Source organism: Benincasa hispida, chromosome 2 (genome assembly GCF_027475165.1).
Source record: "Benincasa hispida cultivar pf3 chromosome 2, pf3_genome.v1.1, whole genome shotgun sequence".
Lineage (NCBI taxonomy): Eukaryota > Viridiplantae > Streptophyta > Magnoliopsida > Cucurbitales > Cucurbitaceae > Benincasa > Benincasa hispida.
The window spans coordinates 23594508-23608658 of NC_143479.1; the positions used below are offsets into that span (position 1 = coordinate 23594508).

Below are 14151 nucleotides of genomic sequence, written 5' to 3' on the forward strand. Positions count from 1 at the left end.
TAAACATTTCGTGGTCCGGTCTTATACAAACTCTTTTGTATAGAATATCTCAACTCGCATGTCTATAAATGATCATTTGTAGCACTTTACAATAATTGTAACACCTACAAAGTGGGCCATACTTGTAGTGTTACCAGGATAAGGTATGGAGCCTTATCCATCTACTACAGACCATTTAGGTTATCAATTAATCTACTACAGACCATTTAGGTTATCAATTAAACATGATCCATCCGTATGTCTCTACATAGTTTAATTACAAAGATAACCTTGGAAGTTAGTTTATTGGTTTGTGGTTAATGCAACTAAAATATCATATATTTTATAGATAAAGAATAAAATATAAAATATTTTATTAAATATATAATGAGTTTGTTCAACCATGTTCACAAACTATAGGACCCTACGAGATTTAGGGCATCAACCCAAACACCCACAACTGGGCAACATATTGTTTACTATACAATCTCATATTCATTAATGTTAAGTCAGCTGTATCAACCCCAATTACACAATATTCTATAAATTTAGCACAAATTATTCTACAATCCAGAGACTTGCCCTCTTGGAGGATCGCATTCGATCTTCCAACTTCCCATTGTCGGTACTTGAACTTTTTACGTTGTTTGTCGAATTCGACAGAAATCAACATGGACGGTATTGTTCTGGCCACGAGGTCATTAGTAGAAAAGAGGGAAAATGGGAGGAGCATTTTGTGAAATTTATGGGTTTTAGGAAGAGGTTATTGATTGAAAAGTTTTTGGATTTTGGATATTTTGTGAAATTTTCCAATTAATTGAGAGGAAAGCAAAAGAGAAAAAGGGGGAAAACGGGAGGAGCATGATCCCTGGCGCCGCATCACAGCCGAAGGATTTGTCCGGCGGAAAATTTGGCTTCTCTGGTAAATTCTCTTTGGCGCACTTCTAAGTTATATAAATGGGTATTTGAATATTTTGTTGTTTAATGGAATGGGGGATCGGAAAATTGGACCCACAATCTTGTTTGAATCCAAATGGGTTTCACTGCAAACTACTTTCCCAATCCAACAATCCCTTTGTCAAGTTACCATCACAGCGCACAGTGAGAAGAAAAAGAGAGAAGCAGATTTTGTATTCTACTCTTGAGAAAAATCCAGTTTACGAAATGACTTCTCAATTCAATTCAACAAAACCCCTTTTCTTCCTAAAATTCCCAATCTTCTTCATCCCACCCATTTTCGAATATATCCATCCTTCCCCCACCATTTTCCTTGCACTTATGTAGTGAAAGAGAATACCAAACGATTTCGTTTAGATATGTTCTTGACTAACTGCCTTTCCATTGTATTTTGACCAAATAGTGATTATTAATCAAACTTGGTTTGGTTTCACTTAGGAAACCCATTTGGGTGGATGGATTTTGGAATATTTTACTTATTTTCAATGTTTTGTTTTGTAATTTGGAAATTGGGATATTACTAATTTATTACCCATGGAACTGTTTGTTTACAAAGACATTGATGGGCTTCCCTTTTGATTGCTAAAACTTCCATAGACAAAGTGTTTCTGGTAATTTTGTACTGATCCTATTCCCCACAAAAAAGGTGGTGGCAAAAAAAGTTCTTTTTGTACACACTGCGATGATGGTGATGATGATGCCTGTAATCCCCAACAGCAGCATCAACCCTTCTCAACAAAATTCCTTTCTTTTCCTTTCCTCCCTCTTCTACCATTCCTTTTTCTCCTCCTCTTTCCGTCTTATCTTCCCCATAATCCTGTGGATAATGCTTTCCATTTGCTTTCCTTATGCTATGTAATCACACCCCATTGAAATTGAAAAAACTAGCTAGAAGCCGCTTGAAGGGTATGGAGAAAAGGTGTGGTTGTTGGGGTGTTTTGACTCGTACTGTTTCTGGTGTTTGCAAATCCTCTGCTTCTAGTGACTCTCCAAACACCATTCCTCGAACTAGCCTAGTTTATGATTCTGGTAACAGCCATTTCTTTTTCCTATGTTCAGTTTTGTATTTGTATTTATGAATTCTATCCCGGTTGTCTACTGCCAAATTTAGAGTTTTTGGCTTGAAACTTGGTTGCCTTCTAATGTTCAGTCTGCACCTGTGCTGTGGACTGTTTACGATTAGTTCGTTTACACTTTCATCACTTTGTTTCTTCATCTCTTTTTCTCTCTATGGCACATTAAAGTGGTTTGATTTACTGATATTTTAAAATGAATGTAAACTATTCATCTCCCCAGCTTCCTGTTCCTCACTAAAAGCTGCAAATTTCTTATTCTTTGGCTTGTTAATCTGAAGTGGTGGCTATTTCACGAAGGCATCTTCATTGATGATTAAGAATTTGTAGCTAAGATTACAGATCCCAAAATGGATTTCCACTGATTCCACTATGATCCCTTCTCTGTTGTGGCTACCACAACCCATCTGTTTTGCCTTTGAAGAAGATTGGTAGTGCCTGCTAGAACTAATTTAATGCAGAAGAAATAAACATGTATTAGATCTGAATCATGAGGCTGCAGAGTTTGTGTCCTTTGATTGTCTTTTCATATTTATTTATGGCAAAGTTTTCTCGATCTAGTTCTTCAATTCAAACAATTCTTTCTTTCTTTCTTTTTTTTTCCCTTTTTTTTTTTTTTTGGTAGTCTGTGGAAGGAAGACTTATTGTTATTAAGAAGATACTCACCTTTTGTCATTGCAGCTACTGAAACACGGTATTTAAATGCTAGCAATAGGGATCTCTGTACCTTGAATGAAGCTGAGCTAGCCTCTGATAATGCCAATCCATCACAATCCGACAATAAAACAACAAGCAAACTGCTTCAGTTCTCTTTTCATGAGCTCAAGGCAGCAACTGGAAACTTTAGACCTGATAGTATTCTTGGGGAAGGTGGATTTGGATTTGTCTTTAAAGGATGGATTGAAGAGAATGGAACAGCCCCTGCAAAACCCGGATCAGGAATTACGGTAGCTGTTAAGAGCTTGAAACTAGATGGTCTTCAAGGCCACAGAGAATGGGTGGTTAGTAAAACTTTCTGCTTTGGGTTCGTAAAGACTTACCTTATAAAGGGGACCTGTTGGAGAGCGCTAAAAATTTGCTAACGTAACATATTTCCTCGGTTACAGGCTGAGGTTGCCTTTCTCGGACAACTTCACCATCCAAATCTTGTTAAGCTTATAGGTTACTGTAATGAAGATGATCAACGTTTGCTTGTTTACGAGTTTATGAGCCGTGGAAGTCTTGAGAATCATCTTTTCAGAAGTAAGAATCTCTATCTCATTCTTTTTCACTAGTTCTCCCATTTAGTTTTCAAACATCCACACTATGAACTTCTGATTTGTCAAATGAACATATTTCATTGTGATACTTGAATTTGTATAAGCAATAAGAACTCCATTAATATACTTTTGTTCTCCGAAATATCAATAGATTGAGTTGCTTAATCTGGAGAGGGACTACCCTTTCGAAATTTCAATTAATTACCGTCTTAGTTGCAGAACCTGTAGGGCACAGATGCTTATCTTCATGACTGTTGCAGGAACTATTCCTCTTCCATGGTCCAATAGGATTAGGATTGCCCTCGGTGCGGCAAAGGGATTGGCCTTTCTTCATAGTGGCCCAGTACCTGTTATCTATAGAGATTTTAAGACATCCAATATCTTGCTTGATTCGGTATGCTTCAAATTGCAATGATCAAAGCGTTTTAATTCATTTCATTATCTCATTGTACATATGACATTGATTTTACAGGATTACAATGCAAAGCTTTCGGATTTTGGTTTTGCAAAAGCAGGGCCTCAAGGAGACAAAACACATGTTTCTACCAGGGTAATTGGGACATATGGCTATGCTGCTCCTGAATATGTAATGACAGGTAGATTTCTGTAGAAAATGTTTTAACTATATGAAACCTCTTTATACTAAATCATTTATGCAAGCCATTGTGGAGAAATTGTAGTCGAAATCGAGAATTCATCTTAAATAATGTAGAAATGACATAGTCAATCGCTTGCTGGAAGTGTAACTATCAACTTACTGTTAATTTAGGAGTTGTTAGTAGGTTCTCCTCTCTAGATTGGCAAGGATAGCTGCAGGATCTCTGTATGCAGACTCTTTGATTTTGTTCCGAAGATCCAAAGGATATGGCAGTTTTAGTAGCTGGATGAACTTTATAGGCAGTTTTATCAAATGATTAGATAAGAATGGATAATATATCTTATGTCGCCATCTAAATCTTAAAAATGATGAGCTCTTAGTTAAGTTCAAGGACCAGACAAAAAACATTTTCGATCATTTCAATCCCATTTAGAAAGCGTGATATATCTCTCATGCCTATCATAACATAACAAAACGTACAAGCAGATATAGATTTCACAGCTCGTGCCTGTCTTTTCTTTGTTCTCCTTGTTAATTTTATATCTGTGGTGGCCCAAAGATGTCGTATTTTGCAATTTTCAGGACAGTAATAATCGATATCTGACAAAACTTTCAACTTTTTTTTGTTTGATTACAGGGCATCTGACATCGAAGAATGATGTTTATAGCTTCGGTGTTGTGCTTCTCGAGATTGTAACAGGGAGAAGATCCATGGACAAGAAACGTCCAAGTGGTGAACAGAGCCTCGTCTCATGGGCTCGGCCATATTTAGCTGATAAAAGAAAGCTATATCATATAGTGGATCCCCGCTTGGAATTCAACTATTCCATTAAAGGGGTGCAGAAGGTCTCCCAGCTTGCTTGCAGTTGCCTCAGCAGGGACCCGAAACTACGTCCAACCATGGACGAAGTTGTGAAGATTCTGACTCCACTACAAGATCTCAACGACCTCGCCATCCTAACGTCTCACTGTCGTTCATCTTCACAAGGGAGGCGCAAAAAGAAACCTGAAGGCCTAACCTACACCCAAAGCTTCAGAGCTTCTCCATTGAACACTGGAAAGCAGCATGTAAGGTGATATCCGTCTCCAAATCCAAATCCCTCTCTGATTATGACAAGTAAACAAAGATCGGAAATCTTTGCATTGGTTAACCGGATTTGTTTAGATAATACTACAAACTAAAGCATGTGTTTAGTGTAACGGTCATGCTTGTCCAGTGCCTGTTGCCCATGGCCGCATGCCCAATCCAACCCCCTTCTAGCATATTTTCATGTCCTGTATTGTATTAGTTTAGTTAGCTTGCTTTCTTTACATTTTCATTGTAAGTGACCACTCGCCCTTTTGCATATGTAAGGGCGCCAGTTGGCTTTTTGTTCAGAATGCATTATATGGGGATAAGACTAACCATCATTTCCTCATACCCGGAGTAGTACTCTATAAAGTCGTTGTTGTTGCTTATTGCTTTCTAGTCTACTACAATCTTTCTTTCTTTATACACACTCTCAAATCTTCTTATGAAAACCTTTTCTCTAAACCCGTTTTCTAAAACCATTTTCCCTAAAAACGGGATTGGAGGTTGCAAGAGGCACTCGGTGTGCCATCGGCAGTCCGTATTCGAGTTGGTTGGCTTGTTCGTGAGCGGGAACAAGTGCCGCACAATCGCTAAGAGAAGCTTCCGAAAGAGCGATTGTGACAGTTGGTATCAGAGCCAGGTTGGCTTATAGAAGGAAGATCAGTGATCATGTCGGCGACGAAGAACCTGAACAAGTCCCATGTGGACAGATTGGTAGAGATGGAAGAGCAAATGCTCTACCTGAGAGAGGTCCCAGATAATGTTCGTTTCCTTGAGACTCGGCTACAAGAAGTTGCCGAGAAAGCCGATGGAATTGATGCGGTGGTGGGCCGCCTAGACGGATTACCCGTCAGAGAATTAATGATGAGGGTAGAGACCCTCGAGACCAAAACAGTACGGTCCACAACTTTGAACGAGGCGATAGCTCCTCGGGTTCTGTTGCCCACATAGAGGAGCGTGTCGAAGAGCTGGACAGCTCCCAAAAAGCAATACTTCAGATGGTAACCGACCTATCTGAAGACTTTCGATCGGCCCTGGATGTCGTCAGAGCCGAGATAGCGGATGTGAGTGCTAGGGTGAATCTCACCATCCGATAGGGAACCAAGCCCCACCTGGGGGCGCAGGCAGTAAGCCGAATAAAAATCCCAGAACCAAACCCTTCTGTGGGGTGCGAGAAGCGAAAGCCCTGGAAAATTTTATCTTCGACCTTGAGCAATACTTCAAGGCGACGAACACAGTGACTGAAGAGTCGAAAGTCACAATAGCAACGATGCATCTAATTGAAGATGCAAAACTGTGGTGGAGATCACGATTTACAGACATACAAGAAGGACGTTGCACTATTGATACTTGGGATAGACTGAAACAAGAACTTCGTTCGCAGTTCTTCCCTGAAAATGTTGAGATCTTGGCTCGACGAAAACTCCGAGAGCTAAAGCAAACAGGTAACATCAGGGACTATGTAAAACAGTTTGCAGGACTCATGTTGGACATACGAGATATGTCCGAAAAAGACAAGGTCTTTTGCTTTGTGGAGGGGTTGAAACCGTGGGCGAAAGCAAAACTATATGAACAGAGAGTACAGAATCTCCCCTCTGCCTATGCGGCAGCTGAACGACTATACGACCTTAGCACTGACTCACAAGATGTGAGGAAGCAATCAACTTCCTCAAATGAGGAAAACAGAAACAGCCGTTCCAGCCCTCCCAGGCCTAGGGGAGGAGACAAGAACACAGGAGGGGACCGTAAATCATCCCAACCGAGATCAGGAAACAACTGGCGGGGGCCGCCACAACAGCATAACAATTACAATCGCCCCCTGTCTTGTTTCATATGTAGAGGGCCACACAGGGCGCGTGAATGTCCAAATCAAACTGCGTTCAATGCTTTTCAAGCCACATTAGCCTCTACCTCCGGAGACGAGGCTGAACTAGAAGAAACGGTAACCGAGCCAGCGGCAGAAATTGAGAATCCTAGGATGGGGGCATTGAAATTCCTGTCTGCACTCCAGAAGAATATGGGAAAGGCGACGGAGCCACTAGAGAAAGGTCTCATGTATGTGGACGCTTGGGTCAACCAAAGATCGACCAAAACCACTATGGTTGACTCTGGGGCTACCCATAACTTCATGGCGGAAACGGAAGCTCGCCGCCTGAACTTGAATTGGGAAAGAGATCCAGGAAAGATGAAAGCTGTGAATTCCGCAGCCCTACCGATTTCGGGGATAGCGAAGAGAACTCCGATAAAGTTAGGAGACTGGAAGGGCCTCGTCGACTTCGTGATTGTCAAGATGGATGATTTCGATGTGGTACTGGGGATGGAATTCCTACTTGAACATAAAGTCATACCAGTGCCCCTCGCCAAATGCTTAGTCATTACCGGATCTACACCGACCGTAGTCCAAGCCAGTATCAAGTGGCCAAATGGAGTGAGAATGATCTCAGCCCTCCAATTGAAGAGGGGCCCGGCCCATGACGAACCCACGTTCATGACCATCCCGGTAGAATCGGTTGAGTCCATTGAAGAGGAGATCCCCCAAGACGATCTATTTGTCTTGGAAGAGTATCGGGACGTCATGCCGAAAAGCTTGCCCAAGTCCCTACCCCCACGAAGGGGGATTGACCATGAGGTTGAGTTGTTGCCAGGGGCAAAGCCGCCTGCCAGGAAGGCATATCAGATGGCCCCGCCCGAATTGGCAGAGCGTCGGAAACAGTCAGACGAGTTGTTAGGTATGACTCAGCTTAGCTGTTTAGCTTCCTATTCTATTGAAGTATTTGCCATATGAACCAGAGAAGAAGTCAATAGGAGAGGAAATATTGGATCTTCCCTTGTAGGTCTGCATTACCTTGTAAGTGATTGAAAACTTTAGCTCCAGACAAGATCTCTCATTTCTATTGTATTAGTTTAGTTAGCTTGCTTTCTTTACATTTTCATTGTAAGTGACCACTCGCCCTTTTGCATATGCAAGGGTGCCAGTTGGCTTTTTGTTCAGATCTTTCATACCCGGAGTAGTACTCTATAAAGCCGTTGTTGTTGCTTATTGCTTTCTAGTCTACTACAATCTTTCTTTCTTTATACACACTCTCAAATCTTCTTACGAAAACCTTTTCTCTAAACCTTTTTCTAAAACCATTTTCCCTAAAAATGGGATTGGAGGTTGCAAGAGGCACTCGGTGTGCCATCGGCAGTCCGTATTCGAGTTGGTTGGCTTGTTCGTGAGCGGGAACAAGTGCCGCACAATCGCTAAGAGAAGCTTTCGAAAGAGCGATTGTGACATTTAGCTTCCTATTCTATTGAAGTATTTGCCAGAACCAGAGGAAGAATAGGAGAGGAAATATTGGATCTTCCCTTGTAGGTCTGCATTACCTTGTAAGTGATTGAAAACTTTAGCTAGACAAGATCTCTCATTTCCAAGGTCGTCATATTTGCAGTCGCTTTCATTGTATCTTTCTTAAACATTTATGGGAAAATATTAAGCTTTCCTTTCTATGAGGAATTCCATTCTTAGTATGTGCAATCAGTTTTTTGTGCATCGTTTCTCAGGTATGTTACCACCGTTCTTTTATCAATCATCAATCAAGAATATTAACTTTATACAAAGATGCTTCTAATCATGTTTATTTCTTTAATGTGGCCCATTACAATAGATTTATAAACGAATCTTATCTTAGCTTTAATTATTCCATCAATCATTGTTTCAAAGATCTTAGAAACCATGTAATTGAAATCTTTACCACAATCTTCAAGAGGAAAGGAGAAGTTGGGTGGTCAGTCATGCCGATTCTGATTCATGTCTGAAAATTAAAAGTTTTGAAGCTTTGTTTTCTTTAAGCAATAAAATATTAAATCATCAAAATTTTATAGATCTAACTTTATTATTTTTTTAGTATAGTGTCGGTATAAATATAGTATTAGAGCAAATTTTTTTAAATTATTTTCCCGCACATTTCAATAATCTATTGGACGGCACTAGTTATATGTATATAAAAGGAATATTTACAAATATAGTGATTAGATCTAAAGTATTTGTAGATATAGTATAATACAAAAGAAAAAGTTAGATTTTACTTTTATCAATGATAGATCATATTACTAGAAGGTTCTATAAGGAATAGATTTTGTTATATTTACACTTCTTTAAAATGTTGCAATACACTAAATTATTATCTCTAAAAGTGCTATTAATGCAATTACCCTAGAAAAATAACTCTATGATTTCAATTAAGGCTATGTTTATCGCACAGTTGAAAGGTGGTCCATGTAAAAAGTGGGTCCTAGTTGATTACTTTTGTGGTTGTTTACTTGCTTTTCGTAATCCTAATGAGATGTGGGGTCTGTCTTGAAATTTGTAATCAAATCGTGGAAACTAATTGAAGAATAAAGGATACTCAATCTCATTGTGATTAAAAATTACGTGGGACTACTATCTTTACTGTTACAGATATTGTTACAGTATCAAAATTATGAATTTTTCACACATTTATTGTTAACTTTACCATTACCTTTACGGTTACCGTTAGGATCAAGCGCTAATGATAATGATAACGACAATAGTAAAATGTGACAATTTCATAATTCTAAGTAAACATGGTCAAAAGCAATCCAATTATATTTGCAATTCAAACCTATTATGATTCATCCATCAATGAAATCTCATTCTGAATATACCAATTTTCATTACGATTTGGTAAACATGCCCTAAATGAAATTCCCTCAAACTCAAATTTTAAAAAACAAAACAACTTTTTAGATTGTATTAGTGACATGTTTGGAAGTAATTCTTAAATTATTAAAATCATTTTTATCATTTTCAAAATCACTCCAAAAATACTTTTAAATTTTAATCATTCAAAATAAACATATATGCCTTTGTTGAGCCTTTTCTATATATATATAACTTCGAAAGCCATTTCAAACCAAATAGTTTCTTACATCCACCAAGTTATAAGTTAGATGAGACAATGCATTCATCATTGAGATTAAAAACAAACAAAAGTGTGAATTTAGATCACGTAAGCTCCATTTTATAACCATTTTGTTTTTTGTTTTTGTTTTTGAAAATTATGTCTATAGATATACTTTTACCTCCAAATTTTTTCCTTTATTATCTACTTTTTACCAATAATTTAAAAAACCAAGCCAAAATTTGAAAACTAAAATAATAGTTTTTAAAAAGTTGTTTTTGTTTTTAGAAATTGGCTAAGAATTCAACCATTGTATTTAAGGAATATGCAAAACATTGTAAAAATGGGATAGAAATAGATCTAATTAAAAAAAAAACGAAATGGTTGATAAACGAATGCTAGGGATGTTTTTCGCCATTCTTCCTTTTGTTTTTCTCTTCTTTAAGCAATTTGAGTACCTTAGAGACTGATCTTCTAATGGACTATATTTACGGATTGAAAGAAATGAAAGTGCAGTGTTCAGTGGCACAAATGAAATGAACTTTATCCTGAATATATATACACCAAAACTTGTAATTTTACATCAAGAAAATAGAAGAAAAAGACCCATCTGACCAATTTATAATAATAATTCAAGACCAAAACCTTCTGGCCACTTTATACCAGAAGCCGTTCAACTCTTCAACTCACCTATATTTCTCTGTATCTATTTATTCTCTTTTATGAGACATCTCAAATCCGCAGATTCTTGCCACAAATTAAGCTACACGGTTCACAAAATACAGCTGCATGAAGGAACATACAACTCGTTAATTACTTGATTAAATACAATACCAGAAGACTCAATGTCACAAACAAGAGAAACCGAGAAATATCAGTCTCATTTCGTAACTATTTGCTTTATGAAGATTGTGCTTCTTTTTCTCTAATAGTTTTCATCTTTCATAAAGGTGTTCATGGGTTAGGTTGAGTTGGGTTGAAAAACTTTTTAGACCCAATCCAATTGTTCGGATTGTGAATTTTTTCAACTAAAATAACCCTTATTAAAAAATGAACCCAACCCAACCAGACTATGAAATATTTGGGTTGGGTTGGGTTGATTCGGGTTAATCGGATCATTTATTTAAAATTTTGTTTTATAAAGAAACCAAAACGTAAATATGTAAAAATCTAATTTAATTAAGATTAACAACTCAATTTTAATTTATACGGTGAAAATTTTCTTTCTAAAGTGTAAAAAAACTATTTTTAAGAGTTGTTGAAGAATAAATTATTTTAAAAATATTAGAATTAAATAAAATTAAAATCAATATAAGTATAAATAATTGTATTATAAATAATAAAAGAATATATTTTAAAGTTAATAATAAATTCGGGTTAATTTAGGTTATATTAGGTGGACCTATGAACAAACCCAACCCATAAAATTTTCATTTATTTGAACCCAACCCAAACCGCACGGGTTGGGTTGGGTTGATCGATTTTTTCGGGTCATCGAGTTTTTTAAACACCCCTATTTCATACATGAAACAAGTGGATAAAGAAATCCATTTGAGCTCATGTTTTATACAAGGGGAAAAGTGATAAATAAATGGTAATCTAAAAAGTGGCCGAATTATGTTTGTTATTGTTTACCTTGTATTATGTAATTACACGTGGGACCTACTTCCCGATCTGTAATAACAAAATGCAAACTGATAGTAATCAATCCGTTTGCGTTTCGAAATTATGTTATCATTACCTTACAATTAATACAAGAAATATGAATATGTCACATTTATTGTTACCGATAACGGTAACACTAAAATGTGACATTTATAATTTTAAGTGGATGTGATCCAAAACAATCCTATATGATTTTGATCCATTACGATTAATCTATTAATGGAATCCTATTGCGATTACAGAAATTAAGAACTAAATGGTGATTAGACAATGTTTGGAGGGAATACCTGATCACCATCCCTAATTCCAAAATGTTTGATTCGTGATTTGTCGTCAATGAGTTTGAAATGTTTATAGCATAAGCAAAAATGACCCCACACATGTGGCCTACAATTGAAACCAAAGAAACAATTAATCGAACGCAGTTTTATAAATCTCAGTTTCCAATTCAACATATAATACATTAATATGCGGAGTTCAGTATTCCAAATCCCCAACAACGTACCATGAAATTTTGTCATCTTCTTTATTCATCGACATTCCACAGAAAACACTCTCCACCGCGTCTCTAACCGCCGCCACCGTCGCCGTCCTTGCAACTTGCACCTCTATGAATCAATTAAATAAACACATTGATGGGCAGAACATCCAGATTTGCGATCAGATCGAGGGCAAAAATAATAGAAAAGGGGGGAACAAGTTACCGAAGGACGAGCCGTCCAATTTTAAGACGGAGAGGCGGATGAGCTGCGGCGGAAGCTTCTTGTAACGAAAAGACCGGCGAAAACTGTTGCTGCGAAAGCGAGGGGAGATACAGCAAGAATCGGGAACCATGGGTTCAATTCGAGACATGAAGAATGAGATTGATTTTTTCAGGTAGTAGAAAGGAAAGAAGACTAATGGAGGATTGATTATAGTAATGAATTTTGTAAGAACAAAGTGTAAGGATTTCGAAACAAAGGGAAGAAATGAGAGAGTGAAACGGATTTCACAGAAAGGACATTAGGAATTGTTGGTTTGTTGGTTTAGCTGTTAAAGCGGGTAACGGTTTATTAAGGACCCTGATAAACTCTTTGCTTTTATTTCCTTTATTTTTTCTTCTTCCATGTGGTCAAAGGATTTTTGTTTTATTATAATTAAGGTCATATTTACCCGTTTGAAAAGTAATAAATTAATGGTAATCTAATAAGTGTGCTTCGATGAATTACATTGTTTACTATATTTTTCGTAGTTGTACTGACACGTGGGACTCACTACCCAATTTGTAAATTAAAAAACGCAAACTAATTGATGATCGAGGTGTGATCATTTGGTTTGTGTTTCGAAATTACGTTACCAGTATCATTAGTGTATTTTTATAGTATGAAAAATATGAATAGTCGCATTTACTGTTATTCTTACTGTTACTATTACCAGTTATGGTGAGCAATCACGATAATGGTAACAATAACATTAAATGTGGCAAATTCATAATTTTGAGTAAAAATAATAAAAAACAATTCAATTACTTTTGCGATTCTAACCCATTATAATTGTTCTATCAATGAAATTTCATTACGATTAAAAGTAGTTTCTTAAAAAAATTTAAATATAAGCAATTTAGAAAAATAAATGCAAGTTAAGCGGCAACACAATTATATATATATATAGAGGCTGTTACTATCAATTTCTATATAATAATAAGTAGCAGTGGTGGATCAAGAACATGTCAGGGGCACAAATGTGTATAAAATTAAAAGTTTAGTCCATAAATTTGTAGGTTTGTTCTAAACTTTAAAGAAGGTTGAGTAGGTCGATGAATTCTCAATTTTTAAAATATCAATTATGCATCAAATAGTTCTTTTACATATTCTAAAATGTTAAAAAATTAAATTTCATATTAGAGGTTAAATTTAACTTTTTACTTAATAGGTAAAATTAGATATCTTTTTAAAATTAATTTCTCTATCAACTACCAAATTTAAAATTTAAGGTTTAATTAGATAAACTATTTTTTCCTTATAAAATAGTTAATTTTTAAATATTTTAAATATTTTTGTGATCTATTAGATATAAAATTGAAGCTTATAGGTTTATTAGATATTTTTAGGACTAGAGTCAAAAATTGAAAGATTAGAATTTATTAATAATAATTTTCAAAGTTTAGGGACTAAATTTATAATTTAACCTTCACATATATAGAATTTTAAATGTATTGATAATTAAGTAATACTAAGTTCAAAATTCTTACTCATCTTTACAGAATTATACATCTAAATATATAAGCAAAAAATCATTGAATCAATTTGTAAAATTAATTTTATAAAGACAGTGGGACAAGGTAAAAGCCATCTTAGGGTAATCAGTTACCTTTTCACTAAGTTGAGATACTCTCAACTAATAATTACACCAAGATAATTCTTTTCCTATAATTATTAGTCACCATTGTTTGGTTCAGAAATTGTTAAACTTATTTAATATTTTCTCGTAAGTGTAACCCCTTATTTTAGATTCTAGAGTTCCGACCCAATGAGCCAACCGTAGGGAAGAACCGATTGGGACAAAAATTAAAGCAATCCTATCCATTTTTGGAGTTTGAGTAAAAATTCATGCAAACATCATTCGTAGGAGGACACAAGCAAAGGTGTCTCGAGACTGAGCATGA

General features: G+C 36.3%; 2 protein-coding genes across 3 annotated transcripts; one reads left to right on the top strand and one right to left on the bottom strand.

Moving 5' to 3' along the window:
• The first annotated feature begins 624 nt into the window (after positions 1 to 624).
• LOC120071895 (serine/threonine-protein kinase PBL34-like) lies at positions 625 to 5258 on the top strand. 2 transcript variants are annotated; one of them, XM_039024308.2, is made up of 6 exons: positions 625 to 901; positions 2691 to 3010; positions 3116 to 3251; positions 3529 to 3662; positions 3741 to 3864; positions 4504 to 5258. In XM_039024308.2, the coding sequence occupies exons 1-6, from the start codon at positions 841 to 843 to the stop codon at positions 4941 to 4943; spliced, it is 1215 nt and encodes a 404-aa protein (XP_038880236.2). In that variant the 5' UTR covers positions 625 to 840; the 3' UTR covers positions 4944 to 5258. The 2 variants fall into 2 exon arrangements, with proteins under 2 accessions (XP_038880236.2, XP_038880234.2); XM_039024306.2 differs by lacking the exon at positions 625 to 901 and adding an exon at positions 961 to 1965 and having other exon boundaries at positions 4504 to 5251.
• A 6246-nt stretch (positions 5259 to 11504) lies between these two features.
• LOC120072004 (U11/U12 small nuclear ribonucleoprotein 25 kDa protein-like) lies at positions 11505 to 12510 on the bottom strand. Its single transcript, XM_039024430.2, has 4 exons — positions 12212 to 12510; positions 12013 to 12115; positions 11795 to 11894; positions 11505 to 11516 (listed from the first exon to the last, which is right to left on the bottom strand). The coding sequence occupies exons 1-4, from the start codon at positions 12357 to 12359 to the stop codon at positions 11505 to 11507; spliced, it is 363 nt and encodes a 120-aa protein (XP_038880358.2). The 5' UTR covers positions 12360 to 12510.
• Between the last annotated feature and the right edge of the window lie 1641 nt (positions 12511 to 14151).